This window comes from Berghia stephanieae, chromosome 13 (assembly GCF_034508935.2).
Source record: "Berghia stephanieae isolate SIO BIC M18660-M18661 chromosome 13, UCSD_Bste_1.3, whole genome shotgun sequence".
Taxonomy (NCBI): Eukaryota; Metazoa; Mollusca; class Gastropoda; order Nudibranchia; family Aeolidiidae; genus Berghia; species Berghia stephanieae.
In genome coordinates, this window is record NC_088372.1 from 19,656,599 (window position 1) to 19,683,160 (window position 26,562).

At 36.5% G+C, this 26,562-nt stretch overlaps 1 protein-coding gene across 2 annotated transcripts; it reads right to left on the reverse strand.

The window, feature by feature from the left end:
• LOC144958816 (transcription initiation factor TFIID subunit 5-like) lies at window positions 1-26,493 on the reverse strand. 2 transcript variants are annotated; one of them, XM_078891032.1, is made up of 19 exons: window positions 26,477-26,493; window positions 19,817-19,920; window positions 19,281-19,359; window positions 18,832-18,910; window positions 17,960-18,083; window positions 17,076-17,194; window positions 16,715-16,792; window positions 15,258-15,358; window positions 14,328-14,419; window positions 13,929-14,048; window positions 13,172-13,317; window positions 11,158-11,295; window positions 9,987-10,068; window positions 8,964-9,075; window positions 6,964-7,077; window positions 5,662-5,716; window positions 4,634-4,756; window positions 3,497-3,593; window positions 1-782 (listed from the first exon to the last, which is right to left on the reverse strand). In XM_078891032.1, exons 4-19 carry the CDS (start codon window positions 18,869-18,871, stop codon window positions 656-658), a joined length of 1,668 nt encoding a protein of 555 aa, XP_078747158.1. In that variant the 5' UTR covers window positions 18,872-18,910; window positions 19,281-19,359; window positions 19,817-19,920; window positions 26,477-26,493; the 3' UTR covers window positions 1-655. The 2 variants fall into 2 exon arrangements, with proteins under 2 accessions (XP_078747158.1, XP_078747157.1); XM_078891031.1 differs by lacking the exon at window positions 26,477-26,493 and adding an exon at window positions 26,166-26,285.
• Between the last annotated feature and the right edge of the window lie 69 nt (window positions 26,494-26,562).

The window sequence follows — 26,562 nt, forward strand, 5'->3', positions numbered from 1 at the left end:
TGACATACAAATATCATTTATTGCTATTTACAATATTCACAAATTATATACTAGACTCATAGACACACACACTCACACGTACACATTCATTCATTCCGCCAAACCTGCACTTTTCTTACACAATGGAAACGACAATGTCTGAAGTGAGGATATCAAATGAGCTCATATACAAGAGCATGGGTGATGATAACAGAATTAAAATCCCTGTTTTTAAATCCATAAAGGTCATAAATCGATTTTATTTCTTGACACATCGCTACTATTTAATAGAAGGGTGCAAGTAGCTGGCTCCGAAAATTAAACAAAAGATTACAAATGTCCCGATTCATTATCCTACTTACTCTTTGTACAGGGTTGCTTTGTCCCGAGGAGAGAGGGAAAAGCATGCCATTCATGCAGGGAATAAGAGAAACAGGATTAAAAACCTAATTTAAACACACTTTTCAATACAATGGTGTCTACATAAAGTCAACTTCTGCTTAAGTGTCCAATTTCTCTTGTTTTCTGTTCTTTATCTAAGCTGAAAATGATTCTCAAGGCTTCTAACAGGTAAGGACACGCTTTAATCCGGAAATTAATGTTGAGAATTATTATTTACAATGGTTAATGCCGATTTAATCAAGTTTTAGTCAAAAGGAAGGGATGGCAATTCCTATCATGATGATGCAGTATGTCCAAAGGGTCCTGATCCCAACAGTAGATTCCGTCTTGTAAAATGAAGACCGAGGACTGATGTCCCTTTGGTCCTATAGGTACCCAGCAACAGATTTGGGCTGGTGTTCCTGAAAGTGTAAAATAAAAAATTAATAACATATGAAGCCATGGCTGAAATAGAAGCAGGTGGTGATTGTCCCCTTTAGGTTAGATAATGCACAAAGCCCTCCACAGTCCTACAACTTAAACTAAAAATTAAGTCTTTCAGAGTCATTAGGGCAGAAGATCAAGGGGAAGGCCACGAGGAACATGGAGAAGAATTAAAGAAGCTGATACACAGAGAAGTGGTAAGACCTGGAATGAGATAAAAAAAGTTAGCTCAGGATAGAGAAGGATGGAAACTGTTTGTCTGTGGCCTATACCCTGACCCAGGGTGAAAAAGGCAATGATGATGATGATGATGATGAGAATCATTAGGCCCATGGAGCCAGGGTTTATCCCGTTTCTATTGTATGAAATGGACAATAGCAATTGCTTGCTACCCATTGGATAGGGCTGTTAGCTACCCAATGAAAGGGGGGGGGGGGGTCCATAAAACAATCTCGACTTCACCCAGGATCGATCTCAGTCCCTTTGCTTGTGAAGTGAGTGATCTACCAATTGATCTATCAGGACTCCCTTAAACAGATTTAATTAGTATAAACCAACGGATCTTTTAAAGGTCACAACAGGGAGAGCGTTGCTATCTTTGCAAAAACCAAAAACAACAGAACATGTGATTAAACCCAACAAAACATGTGATTAAACCCAACAAAACATGTGTTAAACCCAACAAAACATGTGATTAAACCTAACAAAACATGTGATAAAATTCATACAAAGAAGGTTCCGAGACCACTCTTGGATCCTGTGCTGATTAAAAATTAATTTTTGTTCCCTGACCCCCTCCATCACCCAACAGCTGGATAGCTGGGTAATTAGGATCTGGCAACACGTACTATATGATAGTTCAAAGCCACATCAAAAAGATAAAAAAGCGATTGTAAGTGTCGGTTTTATGCTACACAAACAGGAGGAATAAACTCCCAACACTTTGGGACTTTGTGAGCTATCTATGTTGGTGTTTCTGAGAATTTCATTGAAATATTAATATTAATACAGTGGAACCTCCCGATTACGACACCTCTGAATAGCGACAACCTCCTGATAACGACATTGACCCGTGGTCCCGATTTTTTTTCTATTTAAGATCAATAAAAAAAAAAAACTCCAAATAACGACGCACTTTTTGATAAAACCGAATAGCGACATCATTTTGGCGATTTTAGTAGATATCTGACACTAAAAATACCGAGTATGAGTACTCAAAGTTTATAAAAACGATTCCTGCTTGAACCAATGCGAACGCAGCTTTGTTTTTTTTTGACGAATCTTGGCTGATATGCATTAATAAAAACCAAGGTATAAATGTAAGTGTAAGCAAGTAAACACAAAATCTTGGAAAATGTGATATTATGTGGTGATAGAAGTAAAAGTAGTAGTAGCAGTAGTAGTAGTGCGGCTATGTGGTCTAGTGGTATGACACTCGCTTTCGGATCGGAAGGTCCTGGGTTCGAGCCTCACTCGGCGCATAGTTGAGTCCTTGGAAAAGACTCTTTACTCACATTCTCTCACTGTACTCAGGTGTAAAATGAGTACCTGGCCGTTAAAAGCGTTGTCTTTGTCTGAAAAATTGTAATATCGCCTAACAGGCGTCATGTCTCGTCCTACATGTTAAATGTTGCTGTTGACCAGGGACCCCTTGTAAAGTGCATTGAGCACGTTAAGTGGATATTGCGCTATATAAATGCTCAATTTTTTTTTTTTAAATAATAATAATAATAATAGTAGTAGTAGTAGTAGTAGTAGTAGTAGTAGTAGTAGTAGTAGTAGTAGTAGTAGTAGTAGTAGTAGTGTTTTTGTGGGATGAGGATGAGGAATTTTATCTAACTCATAGCGTCCGAATTACCTGTTTTTGTTTGTTTTAAAGGGTTTTACAGCGCTTGTGACACATCTATGTCATATCAGCGCCAGGAAGAAAATTGGAGAGTAAAAAACATTCTAGATTTACAATTGAAATGACATAAGAAAAAGTAAGACAAAGGGGAATGGTTAAATAGGGAACAGATGTAGATTCTAGGAGCACACTATCAGTGTACTCAGTTCAGATCACCTAAAGGTCTCATCCAGACACACGCACAAGAAGCCTCTAAGAGGAATACACTACAATGTTTTGTTGTTTTGTTTGTTTTGTCAATGTTAATAAAAACTGGTCCCGCGGGCCTTACCACACCCACTTTGACCGCCATCTTGGAAACCTCTAAATAACGACACCTCCGGATAAAGACATAAAAACTTGGTCCCGTGGCATGTCGTTATCGGGAGGTTCCACTGTATAAAGAAAACATAAATTGGAAATTTGGATGTGTTCTAGATTTCCATGAAATATAAAAATTTCATTCTTCGAGATTTATGTGCTGCAGGTTCATTATTCTTTAACCCTCCAGAACCATTCAACCCATGGAGTCGGAGTTTATCCCAGTTTCTATAGCATGAAATGTACAATAGCAATCGCTTGCTATCCTTTGGATAGGACGCGAGTCTATAGCAAAGTACATTCCACCAAATCTAACAGACTCAGCTACCCATTCACTGCTGAGTGGACAGGGGGGTCAATAAAAAATCTCGACTGCACTTGGGATCGATCACGGTCCCTTTGCGTGTGAGGCGAGTGCTCTACCAACTGAGCTATCGGACCCCCTGTGCTGCAGATTGGTGTGTATGTAATATTATTGTATCTTACACATTGATGTTGCTGGGTACGGTTGTGTCTGTCTCTGTATCTTGTTCTGCCATCACTTTTTGCATATCCCACAAACGAATGCTGTCGTCTAAACCACCTGAACAGATTGATAAAAGAAGGGAAAGAAATGAAAGATTAAAGAATAAACTTGAGCTTTTATATAGTGCAATATCCACTAAACATGCTCAAAGTGCTTTAAAAGGGGTCCCTAGCCAACAGCAACATGTAGTATGAGACATGACACCTATTAGGCGATATTACAATTTTTTTTTGACAGAGACAATGCTGTTAACGACCAGGTACTCATTTTACACCTGAGTACAGTGAGATAATGTAAGCAAAGAGCACTTTCCAAGGACTGAACTTTGCGCCTAGCGAAGCTCAAACCCAGGACCTTCCGATCTGAAACCAAGTGTCATATCGCAAGATCACATAGCCGCACAAAGACTAAACAACAGATTCAATCAATAATAAATACTAAATAAGGAACACCCGTGAAATCCAAGAAAGAGCAATGTAAACCAGACATGCCAACCAACTTCAACCATTTTTAAAGTCATCTTTACTCCCTTTATTCACTAAACATGCTCAAAGTAGGTACGGAAAACCCAAATTTAGATTATATAATTGTTGAATTTTAAGTGTGCACTCAATAGGTAGAACTTTTTTTCCTGATTAAAATGGTACTAAAAATTATTAAAATCGGTTAAACATTAAAAAGGTTATGCTATTTCAAAATTTGTAGAAAATTGCCCAAATTCGGGCTGCGTTGAACTTGAAAACAAACTTTTGGCCGTTTTCAAAATGCCACATTTTCATAATGTGAGTAAAGAGCCTACTCCAAGGACTGAAAGACACACCGAGCGAGGCTCAAACCCAGGACCTTCCGATCTGAAAGCGAGTGTCATACTACTAGACCACAGACCCGCACAAATAATGAGTTAAATTCAAATTATAAGAATGATGGGAAATTTAGGTTGTTATTATTAAGTTTAAGAAATAAATTTCACTCACCCATTCAAGGAAAGCATTTATTTTCAAAAGTAGAACTTAAAAATGTAATTCTAAGCATTAGATTCACTCCGACATAATATTGGTCACGATTAAACAAAATAAAAAGAGGAACCTCAGATTTACCTGACGCCAGCATCGTTCCATCCCTTCCAAAACAAAGGGTGTAAATAGTGTCTGTGTGTCCCTTCAGCGTGGCTACAGCTGTGCCAGTTGCAACATCCCAGACAAAGATAAGTCTGTCAGCTCCTGAAAATTTAAAGTTACAGGATGATTGAACAAATTTAGTATCTCACCAAAAAAAAAAAAAAAAAGAGAAAAAAATTAAACATTAAAAAACACAACAAAAAAAAAAAAAAACCCAACAAATAAACTTACTTGAGCTTTTATACTGTGCAATATCCACTAAACATGTTCAAAGCGCTTTACAAAGGGTCCCTGACCAACAGCAGCACGTAACATGTAGAATGAGACATGACACCTGCTAGGCGATATTTCAATTTTTTTCCGACACTGTTAAAGTTCAGGTACTTATTTTACACCTGAGTATGGTGAGAGAATGTGAGTAAAGAGTCTTTTCCAAGGACTCAAATATGCGCAGAGCAAGGCTCGAACCCAGGACTTCCGATCTGAAAGCGAGTGTTATACCACAAGACCACATGGCCGCACACAAAGTATGTATGCGACACAGATTATTTTTATTAAGTGCAATGCTTGGCCTTAATTGGCACACCAAGACCTTGGCTGCAAACCATTCAACACCAAGAATAGGCACTTTTCTCATTTTAAGCCAAGGTCAAATTTCTATCAACGATGCATCATGTCTAAAATTATTGGGTAAAGTTATCCAATGACAATATTTTATTATGAAATGCGATGAAACCACCATATTGAACCATTATATCATGGTAGATCTAGATTATAAAAAATTTCCTGCATGGCTGTGTTCTACATTCGTGACAGAAGCCCTTTTATTTATGATAGTTTAACGCTGTTCCATATTACTGGGAAACCTCAAAATAGAGATAAATTACCATTGATGACAAATAACAATGAATCTTTAAGTTTTCCATTTCAACCCTAAGAGAAAAAAAAAACAAACAAAAGTTGTTTATAGTTGCTCAATAAAAAAGGAGAAAAGGATTCTGACTTACCTCCACTTGCCAGATGTTTTCCACCGGGACTAAATTGAAGACAGTGAATGGTTTGCTGTGTAGATGGAGAGAAGGGGGGGGGGGCGATAAAAAGAGAGAATTAATTAATCAATGATAAAATAGGAAGAATTCTTAAAGTATTTAATATAGAATCAAAACAAGATTTCAAACAAAGAAAATACTTCCTTTAAATAACTAAAAGAGGAATTTCAAAACATGAAATTGGCATGATCCAACTGGTACGGTATTGGTAGTAGTAGTTTGTTGTTGTAGCAGTAGTAGTAGTAGTAGTAGTAGTAGTAGTAGTAGTAGTAGTAGTAGTAGTAGTAGGAGGAGGAGGAGGAGGAGGAGGAAGAGGAGGAGAAGAAGAAAATGAGGAGGAAAAGGAAAAAGATGAGGAGGAGGAAAGAAAGGAGTAGGAGTAGGATGAAAACAAATGAGAAAGATGATGCAGGAGGAGAATGTATACAAATCAATTCTTACTGAAATTGGATGTTCAAATTGGATTGTTCATTGGATGCAAAATTTGCATCGTTAAGCATTGCCATCAATTGTATAATATTGTAATCAAGATACATTAACCAGCTAACGGATTTAAAAATTTGGCCAGAAAGCTCATCTTTCAAATACTGACATCCTCGCGAGGTCCCAAGTTTGAGAGTTTGTTTGTTTTGTTGTTTTTTTAAGGGTTTTACGGCGCTTGCAACACATCTAGGTTATATCAGCGTCAGTAAAGAGGAAGAGAATGGGATAGTAAAAAGTTCTAGAATTACAATTAAAGCACCCAAGTGAAAGCAAGACAAAGGGGAATTGGGAAGAAATAGGGATCAGATGTAGATTTCAAGAGCATTCCACCAAAGTAGGTACTTAGTTTGAGATCACCCATAAGTCTCATCCAGACACAAGCACAAAATCCAAGAAAGAAGAATACACTCAAATGCTTACATTATACATTCAAAATAACAAATATACTAATACATAACAGAGAGATGATTTACAAGGAAAAAAAAATATCATCTCCCAAAACAATAGCTATGCATTTGACTGTTACCCACCCAGCCAGGGCCAGGACAAAACCAAGTAATCTCATTCCAATAAAGACAGAAAGCATGTTGGAAAACAGATATAGGGGGATAGAAGACACAGTATGTACCTCCCTGCCCACTATGGGAGTTGAGAGTTTGTACCAAGATGAAGATCATTTAAATCCATGGATATATGAAGCACAAGTTTTCTGGCCAAATTTTTATATATGTGTCAATCCAGAGTGTGACAGTTAAGTGGTAAATACTGTTGTTTTACCTTGTGTCCAATAAAAGTTCGAACACAATTCCCATTGAGAATGTCCCACAGTCTAACACTCTTGTCACTTGACCCGGTTGCTACATAGTTTGAATTGGGATGGAACTGGCAACACTGAGGAAGGACAGGAGTTAAAATCAGCATGACTAGACGAGAACAACAATCTAACCTTTTTATCCATACATGCCTACTCGAAAATTTCAAAAATTTGACACATACAGCCTTTTATACGTAAATTAAACTTTGTAGTTGACGACACCATTAAATTAAACTTTGTAGTTGACAACACCATTACGTGTAGGCGATCGATTTAGCTATCATGGGCGTCGAACGGAGTGGTAGCCTTTATAACTTTCAGAGAAAATTTTTTTCTCTCTTTAAAACTGGAGTCTATCGGGGGGAAAAAAAAAAAATATTCTGTAACACTACGAGTAAATTGATGTAAAATCAAAATCCGTAATATTTCTTCCATTTCCATAGGTCTGTATTTGTTATCAAATTTTCATAACAATTAAGAACAATCCGTAGAAGTAGGCATGTATGCTTTATATCTTGACACATGACTGCAGTGCTGCCAACTCAAAGTGACAGTAAGACAGGATTAGAACAGTTTAAAAATCATGATTCAAATATTTTAAAAATCAGGAATTTCACTTAAAAATCAGATTCTTTTTTCAAAATAAAAAATAAATGTTAAATAGAAACACTGGTATCTAAAATGAATCTGAAATTTTGATTGCTAAATTACAAGAGATATAAGGAATTTAGTCTTTTTTGTTTTTTGTTTGTTTGTTGCTTTAGGTCTCTTCCAACACAATTGAGGTTATATGAGAGACCGCTGAAACAAAAAAACAAGCAATCTAACAAAAATAGTACAAATGTAAATCAAAATCAGAACCTAAAGATATCATAAGCTAAATTATAAATAACCAAGAACAAACAGGCAGAAGATTTACAGAAAAAAAATATCCCCTGTCAAAAATACAATCACAAACCAAAGAAGCAGGATAGGCTAGTAAAGAGAAGAAGAAGCGACATCACTATCGGATCGTACACCCATGCGAACATCATAGGTATATGATTCAAGGGTGATGCTCCCATCCAACCACCCGCGAATTTAGTCTTTGCTATAAAATCAATAGAAATATACTATATATAATATTTAATGAAGCTCAGAATAATCATTATATCTATGTAAACATTACTATATTATTAGGAATAAAATCAAGAGAAAAACAGAATATTAAACATATTGGCAGTCTTAATCCAATAAAAAATATACAGATGAAGCTTTAGCACTGAAGATAGATGCAACATATGTATGGTGTGCGATGGTGTTAGGTTTTGGCTCTGTATCAAAATAAATATGTCCTCCTGTGACAAAAGTTTTCTAATTGACAAGTAATTTTCTCATAACTCAGAATTTGTCAAGTTGTTGGAGAAGGAATTCCATTCCCTTATGAACTTGGAAAAAAAAAAAAGGATTGATTGCGTGTATTCACTCTGGAGTGGGGGTAGCCAATAGCAAAGCTCCTTTCTTAGTTTTTGGTGGTGGTCTATGATTGGGTTGGCTGTTTGTCCTAGTCTACTTTTAACTCATTCAACCCTAACACCGACTATATCCGTTGTTTACCCGGGTTACTCTTACCCCATGCCTATTTATTAAGTTTTTCTGAGACAAATTATAGACGTCGTATCAAAGCTAATGTTTTTCATCTTTACGTGTTTATGCTAGTTGAATAAAAACTATATATGTATCTAGATACATGCTCATATTTAATACATGTATTTTTCTTCCAATTTTGAAAAGTAACAAAAATCTCTAGGATTGAGTGAGTAAAGAATCCCATTTCTACAAGTACTCTTACAATATTTTTCACCACCTACAGCCTCATAACAAGTTCACACCTGTATCACACCATATGAAAAACAAAATGACAATCGTTAAACTAGTGAAAAGAAGAAAAAAAAAAAACAGAATTAAAAACCCATATCCTCACATCAACATCTGTCAAATGTCCAGCGAAAATCCTCAGTGCTTGGGGATGGTCTGTGGCCCACACACGGGCTGTCCTGTCATGGCCCGCTGACACAAAGTAGTAACTGTGAGGTCTGGGTAGAAAAGAGTATCATCTAGTATGGGTAAAATATAACACTTTAGTTCATAGAATAAACTTTTGGATACTAATACATCGTTTTGAGACAGATCAAATCACTGCAGACAGGGCCAATAAATCAGAAGAAAAAAAAATCTCCTCCCCCGCCACATAATTTCTTTTTATATGATTGTTTGCTTTTGTTTTTTGAGGGCGCTTGAAACACATTAAGGTTATATCTGCGCCAGTAAAAAGAAAGAAAATGTGATAGTGATAGTAAAAAGTTCAAGAATAACAATGCATCCAAGAAAAAGTAAGACAAAGGGGAATTGATTCAAATAGGAAACGTGTAGATTCCAAGAGCACACTATCTATGCACTTAGTTTGAGATAACCCAAAAGTCTCATTCAGACACAAGCACAGGTCCCCACTAAGAGGAATACACTCAAATTATTAATACAATACATGACAGGTAGATGATTTACAAGACAGAAAAATATCATCTCCCAAAACTCTAACTATACATTTGAATGTTTCCCTCCCAGCCAGGGCCAGGACAAAACCAAGTAATCTCATTCCAAGACAAAGACAGAAAGCATGTTGGAAAACAGATCTAGGGGGATAGAAGACACAGAAAGCGCCTCCCTACCCACTATGGGAGGTCAGGAACCCCACCCAGTTTTTAAATGACAAGAGAGGAAGGGCTATTAAATTGGGTAGGATTATTTTTTCTTCTTTATCATTCCAGCCAATTTAATACCACTTTGAGGGAATGGGTCTCATGTTTTGCAGGAGGCATTGTGTCGATTCTATTTAATATTTTATCCTAAGCAGTGCCATTGTGCAGTTGAACAGAAGGAGAAAAAAAATAATATCCAAAACATGGTCCTTAAGCATATAATAATATTTCTTTTTAAAAAAGCTTACCCGAACTTAACATCCCAAACTGGAAAGTTGTGTCCTTTATATGAAACCAGATTGGTCCACGTCAAAAAACTCCACAGACGGACTGTCAAAATGACAAAAAGTTTATTATGAAAGTAAGAATAAAAATTAAGACCAGGAATTCTTTTTATACTCTTTACAATTCAGTCGTTGAAATCCCCGAAACAGTAACAAATAATAAGAAATTTTTAAAAAGTCATATGAACATATTTTTAGAGCATGAGGTTCATGAGGTACTTTTTATGTATTCATCAAGTCAAAAATGAGTAATAGACACATAGATAACCACGCCTCTCGGACAGTCGTCATAATATAAACAATGGCAGTTATTGGGTAACAATGTGAACTGTAAAGGTTTACTATCACTGGCATGTATCTATGTAAAATACCCACTGTTCCACCACTTGATCAAAAGAACCAACAGAGAAAACTATATGTAAACTTAAACATTTACCGTATGATCGAGAAAATTGTGTGATAACTAGTCACCCATCCAGTGGTATAAAAACAATAACAACGATCAGAGAGAGGTCAATTTCATTCATGTTTGTGTTTATAAAAAAAATAAATATGTTTGTCCGACCACATCTGAAGGTGTGTCACAAATTCCATGTTTTGATTGGTCAAAAATCTACTCGTTAGTACAACTACTGTTATCAGTGGCAGCTAAAAATACAAAACAAAAAAAAACAGGACTCACAAAATTGCATGTCCACCAAGAAAAGTTTATATTCTAAAGTGCTTAGAGTTAGAGAGAGTAAGAAAAAAATAAGGACAAGCATTATATACCAAATGCATTTTAAAAAAATCCTATATCATCAAAAAAAGGGAGTGGGGAAACTTGATAGTTCAGTTGGTGTAGAGCACTTGCCACAAAAGCAAAAAGACGGGTTTCAAATCCCAGGCACTGACTCCCCTGTCTACCCCAACACTGATTGGGTGGCTATGTGTGTGAAATCTGGGAGAAAGTTATTTGAAACATAGACTCCTATTCCTATCCAAAGGCTAGCAAGAAAATGCTATAATCTTTGATCTGATAGAAACTGGAACAAACTCTGGCTCCACAGGCCTTATAGCTCTGAAGGCCCACTACCATAATAATATTATTTTGAAAACCCCCCCCCCCAAAAAAAAAACAACACTTCCAACTCACTACTTGCGTCCTCAGAACAGGAGACCATATACACTCTATCGTGGCTGATACTGGTAGCATAGACCGTGCTGGAATGACCCACCAACAATTTGCAATCACTGACTGTACGGTCGTCATATAATCTTTCAAGAACATCATCTGAATGACAAAGAAGTTAAAATTTTATCATAAATCAACTTTTGCAATGGTATACAACCATTTATATAAAGGGGAGTGAGATAAAACCAATAACTAGAGGTGCCTAAATGAGTCAATAAAATGGAGATAAAGATAATGGGCGTCAATCTGACTCATGAATAAGGGAACAATACAAAACATACGACGTTTCAGCCTTTGGAAATGAGATAGCTGAGAGGATAAAACACTGCCAGCCAGGGACAGACTGAGAAGGGGGGGGGGGGGGGGGAAAGAAGGTTTCAGGTTTGAGCCTTACTTCTAGTAATTTCATTAATTTTTCCTTAGTCCAGATTATTAATTCCTAACTTGCCCAACGTGGATGGTTCCTGTTAATACTAATATCAGACACTTATCAGAGAAGTGAAATTTATCAATCAAAACAACAAAGATAAAAACAAAAACCCAAGAAACTGATTTAGATCTTAACCACTTCAACAGAGAAGAAAATAAGGACAAAGTGACAATATTTTGCAAAGGCCTAAACGACCAAATGAAATTTACCCCTTAGTGATATTCAACAAAATAAAAGGAAGCCATCCAAGTTTATGGTTCTACATTCAAAAAGAGTGTATGCCAAATTGTACTCATTCATATCGTCTACATTGAGACACTGGAATAATCTCCATGTCACATCTCCAATGACAGAAAAACATTGTGTCTGTGGAATCTTCAAAATTGAAGTTACAGATTTAAAAGGAAGAAGAAGAAGAAGAAGAAGAAGAAGAAGAAGAAGAAGAAGAAGAAGAAGAAGAAGAAGAAGAAGAAGAAGAAGAAGAAGAAGAAGAAGAAGAAGAAGAAGAAGAAGAAGAAGAAGAAGAAGGAAGAAGAAGAAGATGAAGAATAAGATGATGATTTGTTTGATAGTTTATTTATATCCCTTCACGGAATGACTGGATAATGGCATCTCATAATTTTGTGCAGACAAGTTAAATAAATGATAAAGAATCATCAGTGCTGATGGTGACAAAAGTGAAAAAGGAGGAAAATTTTGAACATTTGCCTTTAAGCCCCATTTTAATGACGTTAACCTACTTTTACAACAATAAGATGTCAAACTATCACAGATCATGTATGGAAAGATTCGCTTAAATGAAAAGTGAATGATAATTTCACATCAATTATGAAAAAAGCGGAATATAGCAAAAATCGTGGAAGAGGTCGAAAAGGAGGAAGTTTGTCTTCTGTCTGCAAAATGGTAGATTGCAGCACTGCATCATACAAAAGAAACTATTAAAAAAAGAAAAATTAACTAGCCTCACCAGCTTCTAAATCAATGAGTTCTCGACTATAAAGCGGCGACTTCATGGCCCTTAACTTTGAGGAGTCAAGGCTCACACTCTGGGCCTCTGGTTTGAGCCTTACTTCTAGTAATTTCAATAATTTTTCATTGGTCAAGATTATTAATCCACAATTGACAACTTGCATGGGTGATTCCTACTGATATCAGACGTTTGTTTGATAGATTATTTATATCCCTTCCCAGAAAGCCGAAACAATGGTATCTCACAGACAAGCTTAACAAATGAAAGAGAATATAGGTGCTGATGGTGACAAAAAGTGAAAAACAGGGGGATACTACATTTTAAACAGAGTTAACCCTCATTTTTACAGCAATAGAGATGATAAACTTTAATTGATAGTCACACAGTTCAGATCGTTTATGGTAAGATTTGCTGAAATGAAAGATAAATGATAATTTCGCAGCAATTAGCAGAAAGGCGGATATCATGGAAAAGGACAAAAAGGAAGAAATTTCTCCTGTTTCCAAAATCGCAGATTTGCAAATCATACAAAAGAAACATTTTTTTTTTTTAATTTTAAAATTAACAAGCCTTACCAGCTTCTTTATCAATGAGTTCCAGACTATCTGGCGACTTCATGGCCCTTAACTTGCGAGGAGTCAAGGCCCATACTCTGATGTTGCCATCGCTGAAACCAGCAGAAAGAAGACTTGAATCCTCAGCAAAATCCACACAAGTCACGCTGAAATATTTAATGATGAAATTGTGAAACTCTAAAAATACCAGACTCTGTGGCGACTATGTGGTTCTGTAGTATGACACTCGCCTCATGATCATAAGGTCCTGGGTTCGAGTCCTGATCTGAGCGGCGCAAAGTTCAGTCTTTGGAGAAGGCTCTTTCAGGGTTGCCAATTCAGGAGGCAAAAATTTACTGAACTTATTTTAAGCAAACACATAGACCAACTCCTTCTGAGTGCTGAACTCCTGTAACAAGACATTATGTACTTATATTTTTTTGTCATTTAGCAGGTAAATGGAAAATATACTGAATCAAAATACGAAAAATTGGCAACCTTGCTCTTTACTCACATCCTTTCACCGCACCAAGGTCTAAAGGGCGTTATGTTTCATCCTATATATTAAGTGTTGCTGTTGGCTAGGGACCCCTTGTAAAGCACTTTGAGCAGGTTAAGCGGATAGTGCTCTGTACAAATGCTCTAGTTTTTTGGGGTTTATTCATTAAAAAAAAAAAAGAAAATGCCTATGTGCTTCTGTAGTTCGCTTTTTACATTTCTTTTGTAATAATAGGGCAGGTATATATAAATAAATACTTTAAAAAATCAAAAAACTAACCCGTGGAAAGAGTTTAGGAAAGTATAAAAACAGATTGAAGGTAGATGATTGTGGTCGAGTTTAATTCTCTTCAAGGCCTCTCTGTATGCCAAAATCTTCTCAGCTTTGTCTTGGTCTTTCCTAGAAAAAACAAAGATTATATGAACAAACAAATAAATAAATACATTTTTACAGCATATCCAAACTCACTTGTGTGATATTTCAAGTTTTAAAAAATGAAAATAACTCAACTTTTGTATTGGGTGCCAAAATTGATAAAAATGGCTGCCATGTGCCCCTTACGTCTCATTTCAACATTCCAATGAACAAGGAATTTTGCAAACGTAATCTACTTTAGTGAAAAATCATTGGGTATTTTTTTGTTTGTTTTTTATTCCTTTTTCTTTCTTTTTTACTTACATTTCAGGCAGGGGGATACGATTAGCATTTGGAGCATTAGGATCTGTTTTTGACTTCTTCATTAGAAGAGGATCTTTTTTCATTTTCTTTTTCTGTGAAGTCAAATAGACCAGATCAAAAAGAGTTATAATTATCGTTAAGACTTAAAATCATTTACTGTAACAAAACCCCAGGGGAAAAAAGAAAAAGCCAAGGGTAAAGAAAAGATGAAAATTACAGGAACAATCCGTGTGTGCCTCCAGTATAAAACATTTCAAACACACACACACAGAGAGAGAGAGAGAGAGAGAGAGAGAGAGAGAGAGAGAGAGAGAGAGAGAGAGAGAGAGAGAGAGAGAGAGAGAGAAGAGAGGAGAGAGAGAAAAAGAGAGAGAAGAGAGGAGAGAGAGAGAGAAGAGAGAGGAGAGAGGGAGAGAGAGAGAGAGAGAGAGGAGGAGAGGAGAGAGAGAGAGAGAGAGAGGAGAGAGAGAGGAGAGAGAGAGAGAGGAGAGAGGAGGGGAGAGAGAGAAAGAGAGGAAAGAGAGAGAGGAGAGGAGAAGAGAGAGAGAGAGAGAAGAGGAGAGAGAGAGGAGAGAGGAGAGAGAGAGAGAGAGAGAGAGAGAGAGAGAGAGAGAGAGAGAGAAGAGAGAGAGAGAGAGAGAGAGGAGAGAGAGAGAGAGAGAGAGAGAGAGAGAGAGAGAGAGAGAGAGAGAGAGAGAGAGAATGTCTGAATCCGAATCTAAATTGATAGATGCCAATATGATCAAGATGATGATGAGTTTACTTGAATCATTAAATTTGGAAAACAGCTGGAAATTTGGGAAATCCAGATTGAGAAAAAAAAATAATTTAAAATTCAGGAATTTCCTGATAAAATTTGGAGAATTAGTAGGTCTGTGTAATGTATTGAATGGGCAAAAAATGTATATCGTATCTAACCACAATGCTCACCCTTGGTTTTTCCTCCCCTTCCATTCCATCCTCTTCTTCCTCCAGAGGAATATTAAGATCAGGCTCCCTGAGTAGGCCATACAATACTTTCACTTTGTTTGCTTTATAGGAAGAAGAAATGAGGAAGGTGTGTATCATTAGTTTGATTACTATGGCCATTAATGCTGTCATAATAAAAAAAAAAAATTGAGCTTTTATACAGCAAAATATCCACTAAACATACTCAAAGCGCTTTACAAGGGGTCCCTGGCCAACAGCAACACTAAACATAACGCCTGTTAACGGTCAGGTACTCGTTTTATACCTGAGTACGGTGAGAGAATATGAGTAAAGAGCCTTTTCCAAGGACTCCACTATGCGCAGAGAAAGGATCGAACCCAGGACCTTCTGATCCGAAAGCGAGTGTCATATCACTCGACCGCATAGCCACACATAATAGTTAACAAAAGTTAATAAACTAATAACACTTGAGAATTTATAGAGTAATATCTTCAAAGCACTTTACAAGGAGTCTCTATCCAACAGCAACACTTCAAAATGTAGCACAAGACACGATGCCTGTTAGGCAATATTACAACTTTTCTTTTTCCGACAAAGACAATGATTTTAACAGCCAGGTAGCTACTCGTTTTACACCTGAGTAAGGTGAAATAACGTGAGTAAAGAGCCTTTTCAAGGGACTCAACTAATCACCTTTCAGAGCAGGACTCGAAAGCAGGACCTTCCAATCCAAAGGCGAGTGCCACACCACAAGACTGCATAGCCACACCATATTTATGATCAACCTAATACAGGAGGAGGAAGAGAATGACAAGAGGAATGGCGAGTGAGAGAAGAAGAAGAATAAGAATAAGAAGAAGAATAAGAAGAGGAAAAGGAAGAAGAAGAAAAAGAAGAAGAGGAAGAAGAAGAAGAGGAAGAAGAAGAAGAAGAAGAAGAAGAAGAAGAAGAAGAAGAAGAAGAAGAAGAAGAAGAAGAAGAAGAAGAAGAAGAAGAAGAAGAAGAAGAAGAAGAAGAAGAAGAAGAAGAAGAAGAAGAAGAAGAAGAAGAAGAAGAAGAAGAAGAAGAAGAAGAAGAAGAAGAAGAAGAAGAAGAAGAAGAAGAAGAAGAAGAAGAAGAAGAAGAAGAAGAAGAAGAAGAAGAAGAAGAAAGAAGAAGAAGAAGAAGAAGAGAAGAAGAAGGAAGACGAAAAAGAAGAAGAAGAAGAAAGAAGAAGAAGAAGAAGAAAGAAGAAGAAGAAGAAGAAGAAGAAGAAGAAGAAGAAGAAGAAGAAGAAGAAGAAGAAGAAGAAGAAGAAGAAGAAGAAGAAGAAGAAGAAGAAGAAGAAGAAGAAAAAGAAAAAGAAAAGACGATGATGATGAGAATGATGAAGAAGAAAAGTAAAGGAAAGTAATGATGAAGCAATAACTCTTAATTCTTTAACAATAGACATCACACCTTGAGAGTTGTGTTCTTACCGTCTTTGTCCACTTCCCCTAAGAGTCCTCCACTGGAGGCTTCAATCTGAGGCTGGGTGCGGGGCACTCCATCAAACACTGAAATGTTAAAAAAAAGTAAAATATATAAAAACTGACTATTGAATGAGAAAACCACAAGATAAAGGAAAAGGCAAAAAAAACCCCCAAAAAAACCTATAATCAATTTTCCTTGACAGACTTTTTTTTTCATAAAAATACTTTGCATTAGATAAGTGTCCTATCCAAAGGGTAGCAAGCAATTGCTACTGTCAGTATAAAGCTAAAGAAACCAGGATAAGCCATGAGCCTCATGAGAAGAAAAAAATGACAATAATAAGAATGATGCTCTGAAATTCCTTACCTTCCACAAATAGATGATCTTGTATTATTGTCAACAAGGGGGCCAGTCTCTTTTCTTGTAAATGTCTCTTGAGATGGTTGTAAGAATCTCGGGACATTTTCAATGTAAATCTGCTGGATCTGGAATGAAATCAGAAACCCCCAGTGAGATCATTTGTGATCCATCAACATGATTCAGTATTATTATGTTGGAGTAAACAATATGACAAAAAGTGAATTTAAATTCAAAATGACAAGAAATATGAAATTAAGCTTTTTTTTTTTACTAGTTTGTTTTTGTTTTGTTTTTAAAGGTTTTACGGCGCTTGCAACACATTTAAGTTATATCAGTGCCAGTAAAAAGGAAGAAAATGGGATAGTAAAAAGTTCTAGAATTACAATTAAAGCACCCATGAGAAAGCAAGACAAAGGGGAACTGGGAACAAATAGGGATCAGATGTAGATTCCAAGAGCATACCACCAATGTACTTAGTTTGAGATCACCCATAAGTCTCATCCGGAGACAAGCACAAAATCCAACAAAGAGGAATACACTCAAATGCTTACATTATACATTTAAAATAATAAATATAATAATACATAGTAGAGAGATGATTTACAAGGAAAAAATATCATCCCAAAACAATAACTATAGACAGAAAGCAAATTGGAAAACAGATATAAGGGGATAGAAGACAAAGTATGTACCTCCCTGCCCGCTATGGTTTTTTTTACTAGATCATAGAACCCTAGGTAAAAGCAGTAAGACCTTATTATACTACATTTGGACCTTGGTAAACTTGGCTGTATGATTAAAGTAGTTGAAATGAATCAAATATAAAAAAAACAGGTTGGCAGCAAGGCAATATTTTGATTTTTTTTTTCTTTTGTTTTAATCCGACTGACTTGAACGTGTCCATGAGTTGGTTGCCATCCATATGTTCCTTCTTCCTAACACTGGACAAGGATGCAAGATCCTTATGGTAGTTCTCATCCTGGTCTCGTGAAAACTTTGAGTAGAATTCGGAGGCTGGTGATTAGATAGACAAAGAAAGAGAAATGTATAAAGTTACCCTCTATTCACCACATCAAATCATTATGTTGAAATCCCTCGATTTTTTTGTTTGTAGCAAAATGAGATGACTTCATGTTTGACAAACTCTAAGTTTAAAAAGTCTTTTTTTTTCCTCCCTTGTTTTGCTGAGCCTTGGGAGGTGTGCATATTCTTATGTGCCTAGAAGTAAATATTTGAAAGTGCAAAGATTCATGGCTGTGTCAAAAAGTTATTTCCAAAATGCTTTGACTCAAAAATTAAAAAAAATAATTTAAATCTGTATATAAAGTAACTGAAAGGATTTTAATATTGATCTTTCTCTACAATAAAGAATGGAAAACAACAACAAAAAGAAAATCAAAACAAACAAACAAAAAAAACACCCCCTCCCCTAAAGAAAATAAAAAAGCACACACACAAACTGAAAGGCTACTGTGATAAATATTGCAGGAATACCTTCACAAAGTGACAAAAAAAAAAAGAAGTGTGAACAAATTCGATACTTTATGCCCACATTTCAACACGCCGAAAAGCTATTTTGACTATTCTTTTAATTACCGACCATTGGGATTTTGGACATGTTTCCATTATTGAATCTAGAGATCCTGATGGAAAGAAAATAATCCCATACTTAGTCGAAATGGCTTAATATTGATGTCTTTTTTGTTTCTAAACACTTCGAAAACTTGTTCATATATTTACACTGGTTGTGCTAATGACTCACCATTCCACTCGTGCCCATTGTAAATAAGTTCTAAGTACATGTGAACAAATACTGGATACAAGACTGTAGACAACTCCACCTGAAAAGCAGAAAGAAAAAAACAACCATTAATAATAATAATAATAATAATAATAATAATAATAATAATAACAATAATAGCAACACCACTAGACAAACAAGACAAAACTTGAAAATATTAAATTGAAAGATCTGATATTGTTGGTGCTGTGGAAAAGCTTCTCAAAGTAACAACTGCTTTCACTTCATAAGCAAAGGGACTGGTATCTCAGTAGCGGTATTCGAGTTCGAGGTATTCCTGATTTTTAAAAAAAGACAAAAGGGGTTTGAAATCGGAATTAACAGCTAAATCTGAAGGTCAAAGCAGATTGTTGCATTACATCTACACTACAGATACCACACAAATAGTCAAAGTAACGTGAATTTCATACCTTGTGAACATCTAGGCAGGAATCAATGAATGTTTTGAGGTCCTGATACAAGTCTTCATACAAGCTTGGGTCACCCTCACTGTAAAATAAAGTGAAATGGATTGTTGTAATTGTAAACATTCAAACTCATGTTTACTTTATATACAGACAGTTTAGAAAAGAAATGATCAAGGTAATAACATAACAACAACAATAATAGTATTACTATTTATAATAATAATAATAATAATAATAATAATAATAATAATAATAATAATAATAATAATAATAATAATAATAATATAATAATAATAATAATAATAATAATCAAAGAAGAAGAAGAAGAAGAAGAAGAAGAAGAAGAAGAAGAAGAAGAAGAAGAAGAAGAAGAAGAAGAAGAAGAAGAAGAAGAAGAAGAAGAAGAAGAAGAAGAAGAAGAAGAAGAAGAAGAAGAAGAAGAAGAATTGTGAAATGCATTGGGCATGGTAAATCAATAGAAACATGCTTTACATTACAAATGTTATTTTTTAGCGCAGGGTAACACATCTTATCATCACCTTTTGTAAACAGACAATGCCTGAACATTGGGCTTTTTATCTTCCTCAGATCTGAGATCTTCATCAGAAACTTTTGCTTCTCTTTTCAGTAAGCTTTCTGTTTCCTGTTTGAGAACAAATGAAAAAAAAAATATCATGAGATTTTCCATGGCACCAAATGTTCCCAAAGTTCTATACAAATACAAGGGGTTCAGAGCCAATAAACATATCGGATGAGACATGAAACCTCTAGGGTGCCATAACTATCAATAGTCCTTTGTTTTTTGTTTTTCGAAGTCGTTGTCCCCTCACTGAACACAACACTAGTTTTCTGTTCAAAATGGCGAGTTGTTGAACGGCTTGAAGTTGAATGAGTGTGTTAGTTTGAGAAGGAAAGAAAAGGAGGGATGATAGAAACGTTTTGTGTGACTGAGAATTGAGACTTTGAACGTTTCAAATTTCCTTCAAGTCTGAAACTTGACAAGATCATGTTCTTTTGTTTTTGTTACCTCAATCCAATCCATGAAAATTTCCCCACCCCCACTCCACCTTCCAGACTTGATCATTCGTTCACATCTTGAAATCTATCACCTTATCTGTCAGATTACTTAAATGAGAATAGTTCCATCCCCATTTATTGTATTATTTACAGTTAGTTAAATATGTTTTATAAAGTTCCAGAAATCTCTCTCTCTCTCTCGCCATTGCTCGACTCATATCTCAGTGCTCCTGCAAATAATAGAAGTTACTATCAATAAACTACCTCTACTACTACAGCCACACCACATCATCATTACTACTATTACCTCAGCATCATTATTATCATCACTACAATCACAACCACCACATCAACACCACCATTACTACACAACAGACACATCGTGATCGTCAACGAAAAGCAAAATAATAATAATAATAATATCTTTAAAATAATAAATAAATAATAATAATAAAAAAATAAATTAAAAAAAAACAATATATTAATAATGTAGTTTATTAGTAAATTTATATTTCACGCCCAATCGTCTATACAATAAAGCTCTAGGCTCAAAAGTTTTTGCTGCAAATAACTGAAATGAATGATATCTTCTAATAGAGGAAATAATTATTCGCCGTACTTACTGCAAATAGAGGTAGCCTTTTTTTTGATAGAGACAAAACTATTATGATCATTACTTTACTTTGGATGAACCCACATTTCGGAAGATCCCAAGTGTCATAGTTTTGACACCTGTCAATAATAATAATAATAGTGAAAATATTACTCTTGGGATCTGTAGTCCACCCCTAGCCCCTTCCTACGTACACGGTAACTGGTTTGACGCTACAATACAAGAAATGGATGGACCTCGATCTGTATATGATATGTGTCTGTGCATGTGTGTGTGTGTGTTATTTTTAAAATTTAAACAATATAATTTAACCCATTAAAGGCGAGATTCAAGGTTACTGTGTATGAATGTTACAGTGTACACAGATCTTGAGGCTAGGTGCCCAGTTAGTAACGAAAATAATGATACCAAAATATCTGCGATATTCCTCTTTATAACGAAGTTATGCATCTTTAATTGAACTCCCCTAAAACTTTTAGTAAAAGTGAATGGCAATTTCCAGTCATACCTTTATGATGGGCGAGTTGGGTCACAATTTGACTCCCACTGCTGCTGCTCACTCACTATACTGTCTAAAACTAAAGTTACCGTGCCGTGTAAGTAGACACTCCGTTTTGAAAACTCAAAAAAAACAAACCACCTTTCTCACAAATAAAAAAAATCTACAAACGTGGCAACCCGGTTGCTATTCACAAGTCAAAGTCTAAGCATAGGTAAAATTAATCGCTCCGCCGTCGGCAGGGACCACTTTTTTACGAAAGTGCCCCAACTTTTTCATTCATCCCACAAAATAACCCAATCACTTCCAGAAACCTGTGGAAGGCCTCCCTTACAATGCTTATTAGCAACCGGGGTGCAAAGAATCAGAAGTGAAGAAAAGAAAAAAAAAGTTCTGGAATCACTGGCTGGGGTGGTACTGTTAATGTTAATAAAATCGGACTGACTATTTTCACCGTACGGTGAAAATACGGTGAAAATAGTACGGTGAAAATAGAATTTTAGTCTATTTCCACCGTACGGTGATAATAGCCTGACAAACTATTTTCACCGTATGTATTAGCCAATCAGAAGCCAGTTAGTAACTGTGACGTTTGTGCCTCTGCATCCAGACCATTAGAGAGTTTGACCCGACATCATTTCTTCCTGCGTGCAGACCAGTTAAAATAAAAAGAAAAAGTTTGCCGAGAAGAAGGGAGGCTTCCCGAAAGCTCCTCGTTATAGCATTTCTTTCAATTTGTATTTTTCACTTTGGACCTTTTGTCAGACGTTTATTTATTTAATTTGTCATCAAGTTAAAAATTTCCTAATTTGACCATTGTTTTGATAATCGGCCGCCATTTTGATTTGTGAGGTATTGAAAGGCAGTGCAAAGCAGTCCTAGGGTTGTTTTTGTTTTGTTTTTTCCTATTAGGGGTAGTAAGAGGTACTAGGTTGTACTTTTTCTTAGGAGCGAATATTTGGCATGATGAGCTTTCGGAAGGCCTCCCAAAGCTATAATAATACAGGCGGGATGGCGGATTCAGAATTGGTTACAGTTACCGATGAAGCTTTCCAATTCGTGGCGGCGATGGGGTCTCGAACCCGCGACCTTTCTCTGGCCGGGGAGAGCGTGGCTCTACTGTATGAGTATGAGCTATTCACAACTCGAGAAATAATGATTTCAATCTCTATGTCTATCTTGAGCCGCTACCCCCGACTTCTTAAGGTCATGGGTTCAACATAGACAAATGCCGCGAAGTTTGTTAACTACCAAGATACCATTATCACCGTACGGTGAAAATAGTGTGCCAGGCTATTTTCACCATACGGTGAAAATCGTAAACCAAGATAATACGTTACGGTGAAAATAAGTCTCCCACACTATTATCACCGTACAGTGAACATAGCCTGCCACACCGTTATAGTGAATATAGTCTCCCACACTATTATCACCGTACATTGACTATAGACTTCCACACCATTATCACCCTACGGTGAAAAGTGTTTAAGGGTATTTTCACCGTACGGTGAAAAAAGCCTCCAACACTATTATGACCGTACAGTAAAAATCGTCCACTAAAATATTACCGTACGATGATAAAAGTCTCCCACACTATTATCACCGTACGCTGAAAATCGTCCGCCAAATTATTACGGGATGGTGAAAAAAGTCACCCACACTATTATCACCGTCAGCTGAAAATCGTCCACCAGAATATTACGGGATGGTGAAACAAGTCTCCCATTTATATCACTGTACGGTGAAAATCGTCCACCAAGATATGACCGTACGGTGAAAATAGTCTCCCACACTATTATTATTATCACCGTACTGTGAAAATCGTCAACCAAAATATTACGGGATGGTGAAAAAAGTCTCCCACACATACTCTCACCGTACGGTGAAAATCGTCCACCACGATATTACCGTACGGTGAAAATACAGTAGACTCCTGATAAGACGATGCCCAGGGGAACCGTGGAAAAAACTGACTTAACCGAAAATCAACTTAACCGGAGTGTAACCAAAATGAGCAAAAAATGCATGTGAACAAAGCAAGCCAATCTAGAATAACTAAGGCCCTTCATCTCGCGCTTTTCGCTGACGTTGCTTGGTCGCGTTGAATTGACCAAAGAAGTAGAGGTCCCGGTAGTGGTCATCAGAGGCTCTTTCTTAGCCCCAAATAGGAATCAGAATACATAAAAAGCTGAATTTGAGATCAAAAAGCGGAATCAACGTACTGCTATTGACTATGACATGCTTTGCAACAGAAAATGTAATAGACAATCCAAAAGTACTCAAATGATAAAATATAATATTATGTGTACAAATGTGCAGGTTGTGTAAAGACTAAAAAGGGGGTCAAATAATAATAGAGGACACACAGTAGTTTTTGGCAGTCTCAGAGCAAAGCATTGAATGGATGGCTTTAACCTTGTCAGGACCCTCCTCCCCCCTTTCAACACACACCTAATCAAACAAACGCGCGTGCCGGGCACACACACACACACACACATACACAAATACACAGGGCTAAAATTAAATTGGGGGAAAAAGCTGACCATACGCAATAATATTACAGATTGGAGCCAACATATAATATTACCTAGGTCATTGACCTCATATATTGGCGTCAACGTAATAATAATAATACTTTGGTCAACCCCCCTCCCAGAAATATAATATTATCTGACACCAGCTGCACACACTTTGAAGAGACGAATCAGACACACAAAATGTGTGTTGATTGATAGGAGATGCTGACGAAATAAGCCAAAGCTCACTTTTTTTTACTAGAGATTTCTTTTTTTTTTTTTCAATTTTCCTCGATTGGAAAGGTGAAAAGCGGAATTTTTGGCTTGAATGTGGAATGTATACCAATATTATTCCGCGAAAAGCGGAAGGGTAGGAGCCTCTAGGTCAAGGTCATGCTTCTTGTAAATCGTCGCATGCCAAACTTTTCAAATGCATCGATCAGCTGAATCTTCCTTTTCCGCGACAGGTTTGCCATCGTAGTTGTCGACTTGACTTGAATTCTTGATAAAATTGATACTAATTAATAGGACCATTAGGTAGAATGGCCTGGGATTAGAACCAAAAAAAAAATCTTGAGCTTGAACAATGTAAAATTTGAGATGAAGAAATCAAAGTTATTCGATAATGCTTATGTACATTGAACACAGACGTCAGGCAAAGTATCTACATCACATCGATGTGCGCCAATTGTTCGCGGATATTATTAACCACTGAAAATTCTTACTGGTAGCTTTTTTAACCAATGGAAATACTTGTTTATTTGTGATTTTATTGTGGTCATGAGTGATAAGAACATCGACTTAAGTGACATCGACTTATAAGGAGTTTTTTTTTGTTTTTTTTACTAATGTTATATAGGAAGAAGGGGGAGGGACCAAGAAAAAGAATCGACTTGAGTAAAAATCGACTTAGGCAACGTCGACGTATCCAGAGTGCACTGTAGTCCCCCACACTATTATCACCAAGATATTACCATACGGTGAAAATAGTCTCCCACACTATTACTATTATCACCAAGATATTACCGTATGGTGAAAATAGTCGGCCCCACTATTATCACCGTACAGTGAATAATATAGAATTACCGTATGGTGAAAATAGTGTGTCAGTCAGGCTATTTTCACCGCAAGATGAAAATCGTTTCCCACACTATAATCACCGTACGATGAATATAGCTTTCCACACCATTATAATGAATATATGTAGTCTCCCGCACTATTATCACCGTACACTGCCTGAATATAGCCTTCCACACCATTATCACCGTACGGTGAAAATCGTCCACCAAGATATTACCGTACGGTGAAAATAGTCTCCTACACTATTATCACCGTACAGTGAATATAGCCTGCCACACCGTTATATATAGTGAATATAGTCTCCCACACTATTATCACTGTACACTGAATATAGCCTGCCACACCATTACCATACGGTGAATAGTGTGTCAGGCTATTTTCACCGTAAGATGAAAACCGTCTTCCACACTATTATCACCGTACGATGAATATAGCTTTCCACACAATTATAATGAATATATGTACTCTCGCGCACTAGTATCACCGTACACTGAATATAGCCTTCCACACCATCGTACGGTGAAAATCGTCCACCAAGATATTACCGTACGGTGAAAAAAGCCTCCTACACTATTACGACCGTACGGTGAAAATCGTCCACCAAAATATTACCATACGGTGATAAAAGTCTCCCACACTATTATCACCGTATGCTAAAAATCGTCCACCAAAATATTACAGGACGGTGAAAAGTCTACCACTACCACACTATTATCACCGTACGCCGTACGGTGAAAATCGTCCACCAAAATATTACGGGACAGTGAAAAAAGTCTCCTACATTATTATCACCGTACGGTGAAAATCGCCCACCAAGATATGACCGTACGGTGAAAAAAGTCTCCCACACTATTATCACCGTACACTGAAAATCGTCCACCATAATATTACGGGACGGTGAAAAAAGTCTTCCACACTATCATCATCGTACGGTGAAAATCGTTCACCAAGATATTACCGTACTGTGAAAATAGCCTCCTACACACGGTCAGGCTATTATCACCGTACGGTGAAAATAGCGGCTTCCTAATAAAATTAAAATTCATTGGAATTGGACCCTCGGACTGGTACCGACGGGTGCCACTTTCTCATTTATTAGGATATAATATGGAAAATAAAGGCAAAAATAATGAAGTCATAAACTTGCAATTTCGTTATTTCACCTTCAAATTATGCTTCTGAAGAAACTGCAGCACAGCCAGCAATGTCTGTTTGTCTGATTTGCAAGGATTTTCCTTTGCATCAGCGTCCATGGTAGACGCCATTTTGACTTTTTCAACAAATTTGTGACAGGCTTCCATACACAGTTATTGTAGGATAATCATTAAATGATAATGATCTGACGACGATAATAAAATATTGATGGCACTCATTGAAGGCGTGTGCCTTAAATTGATAATTATAAACATATTGAGAATATTTTATATCTCTTTATAGTTCCATTTAAGTTTAAATGACAAAAATTATTACCCACCCTGGAGAACTATTTTGTAGTTCTCGCCCTGGTCACTGTCAGGATTCATTCTAAAAATTTACAAGCTCTTTTCTGCTTTGAGGAGA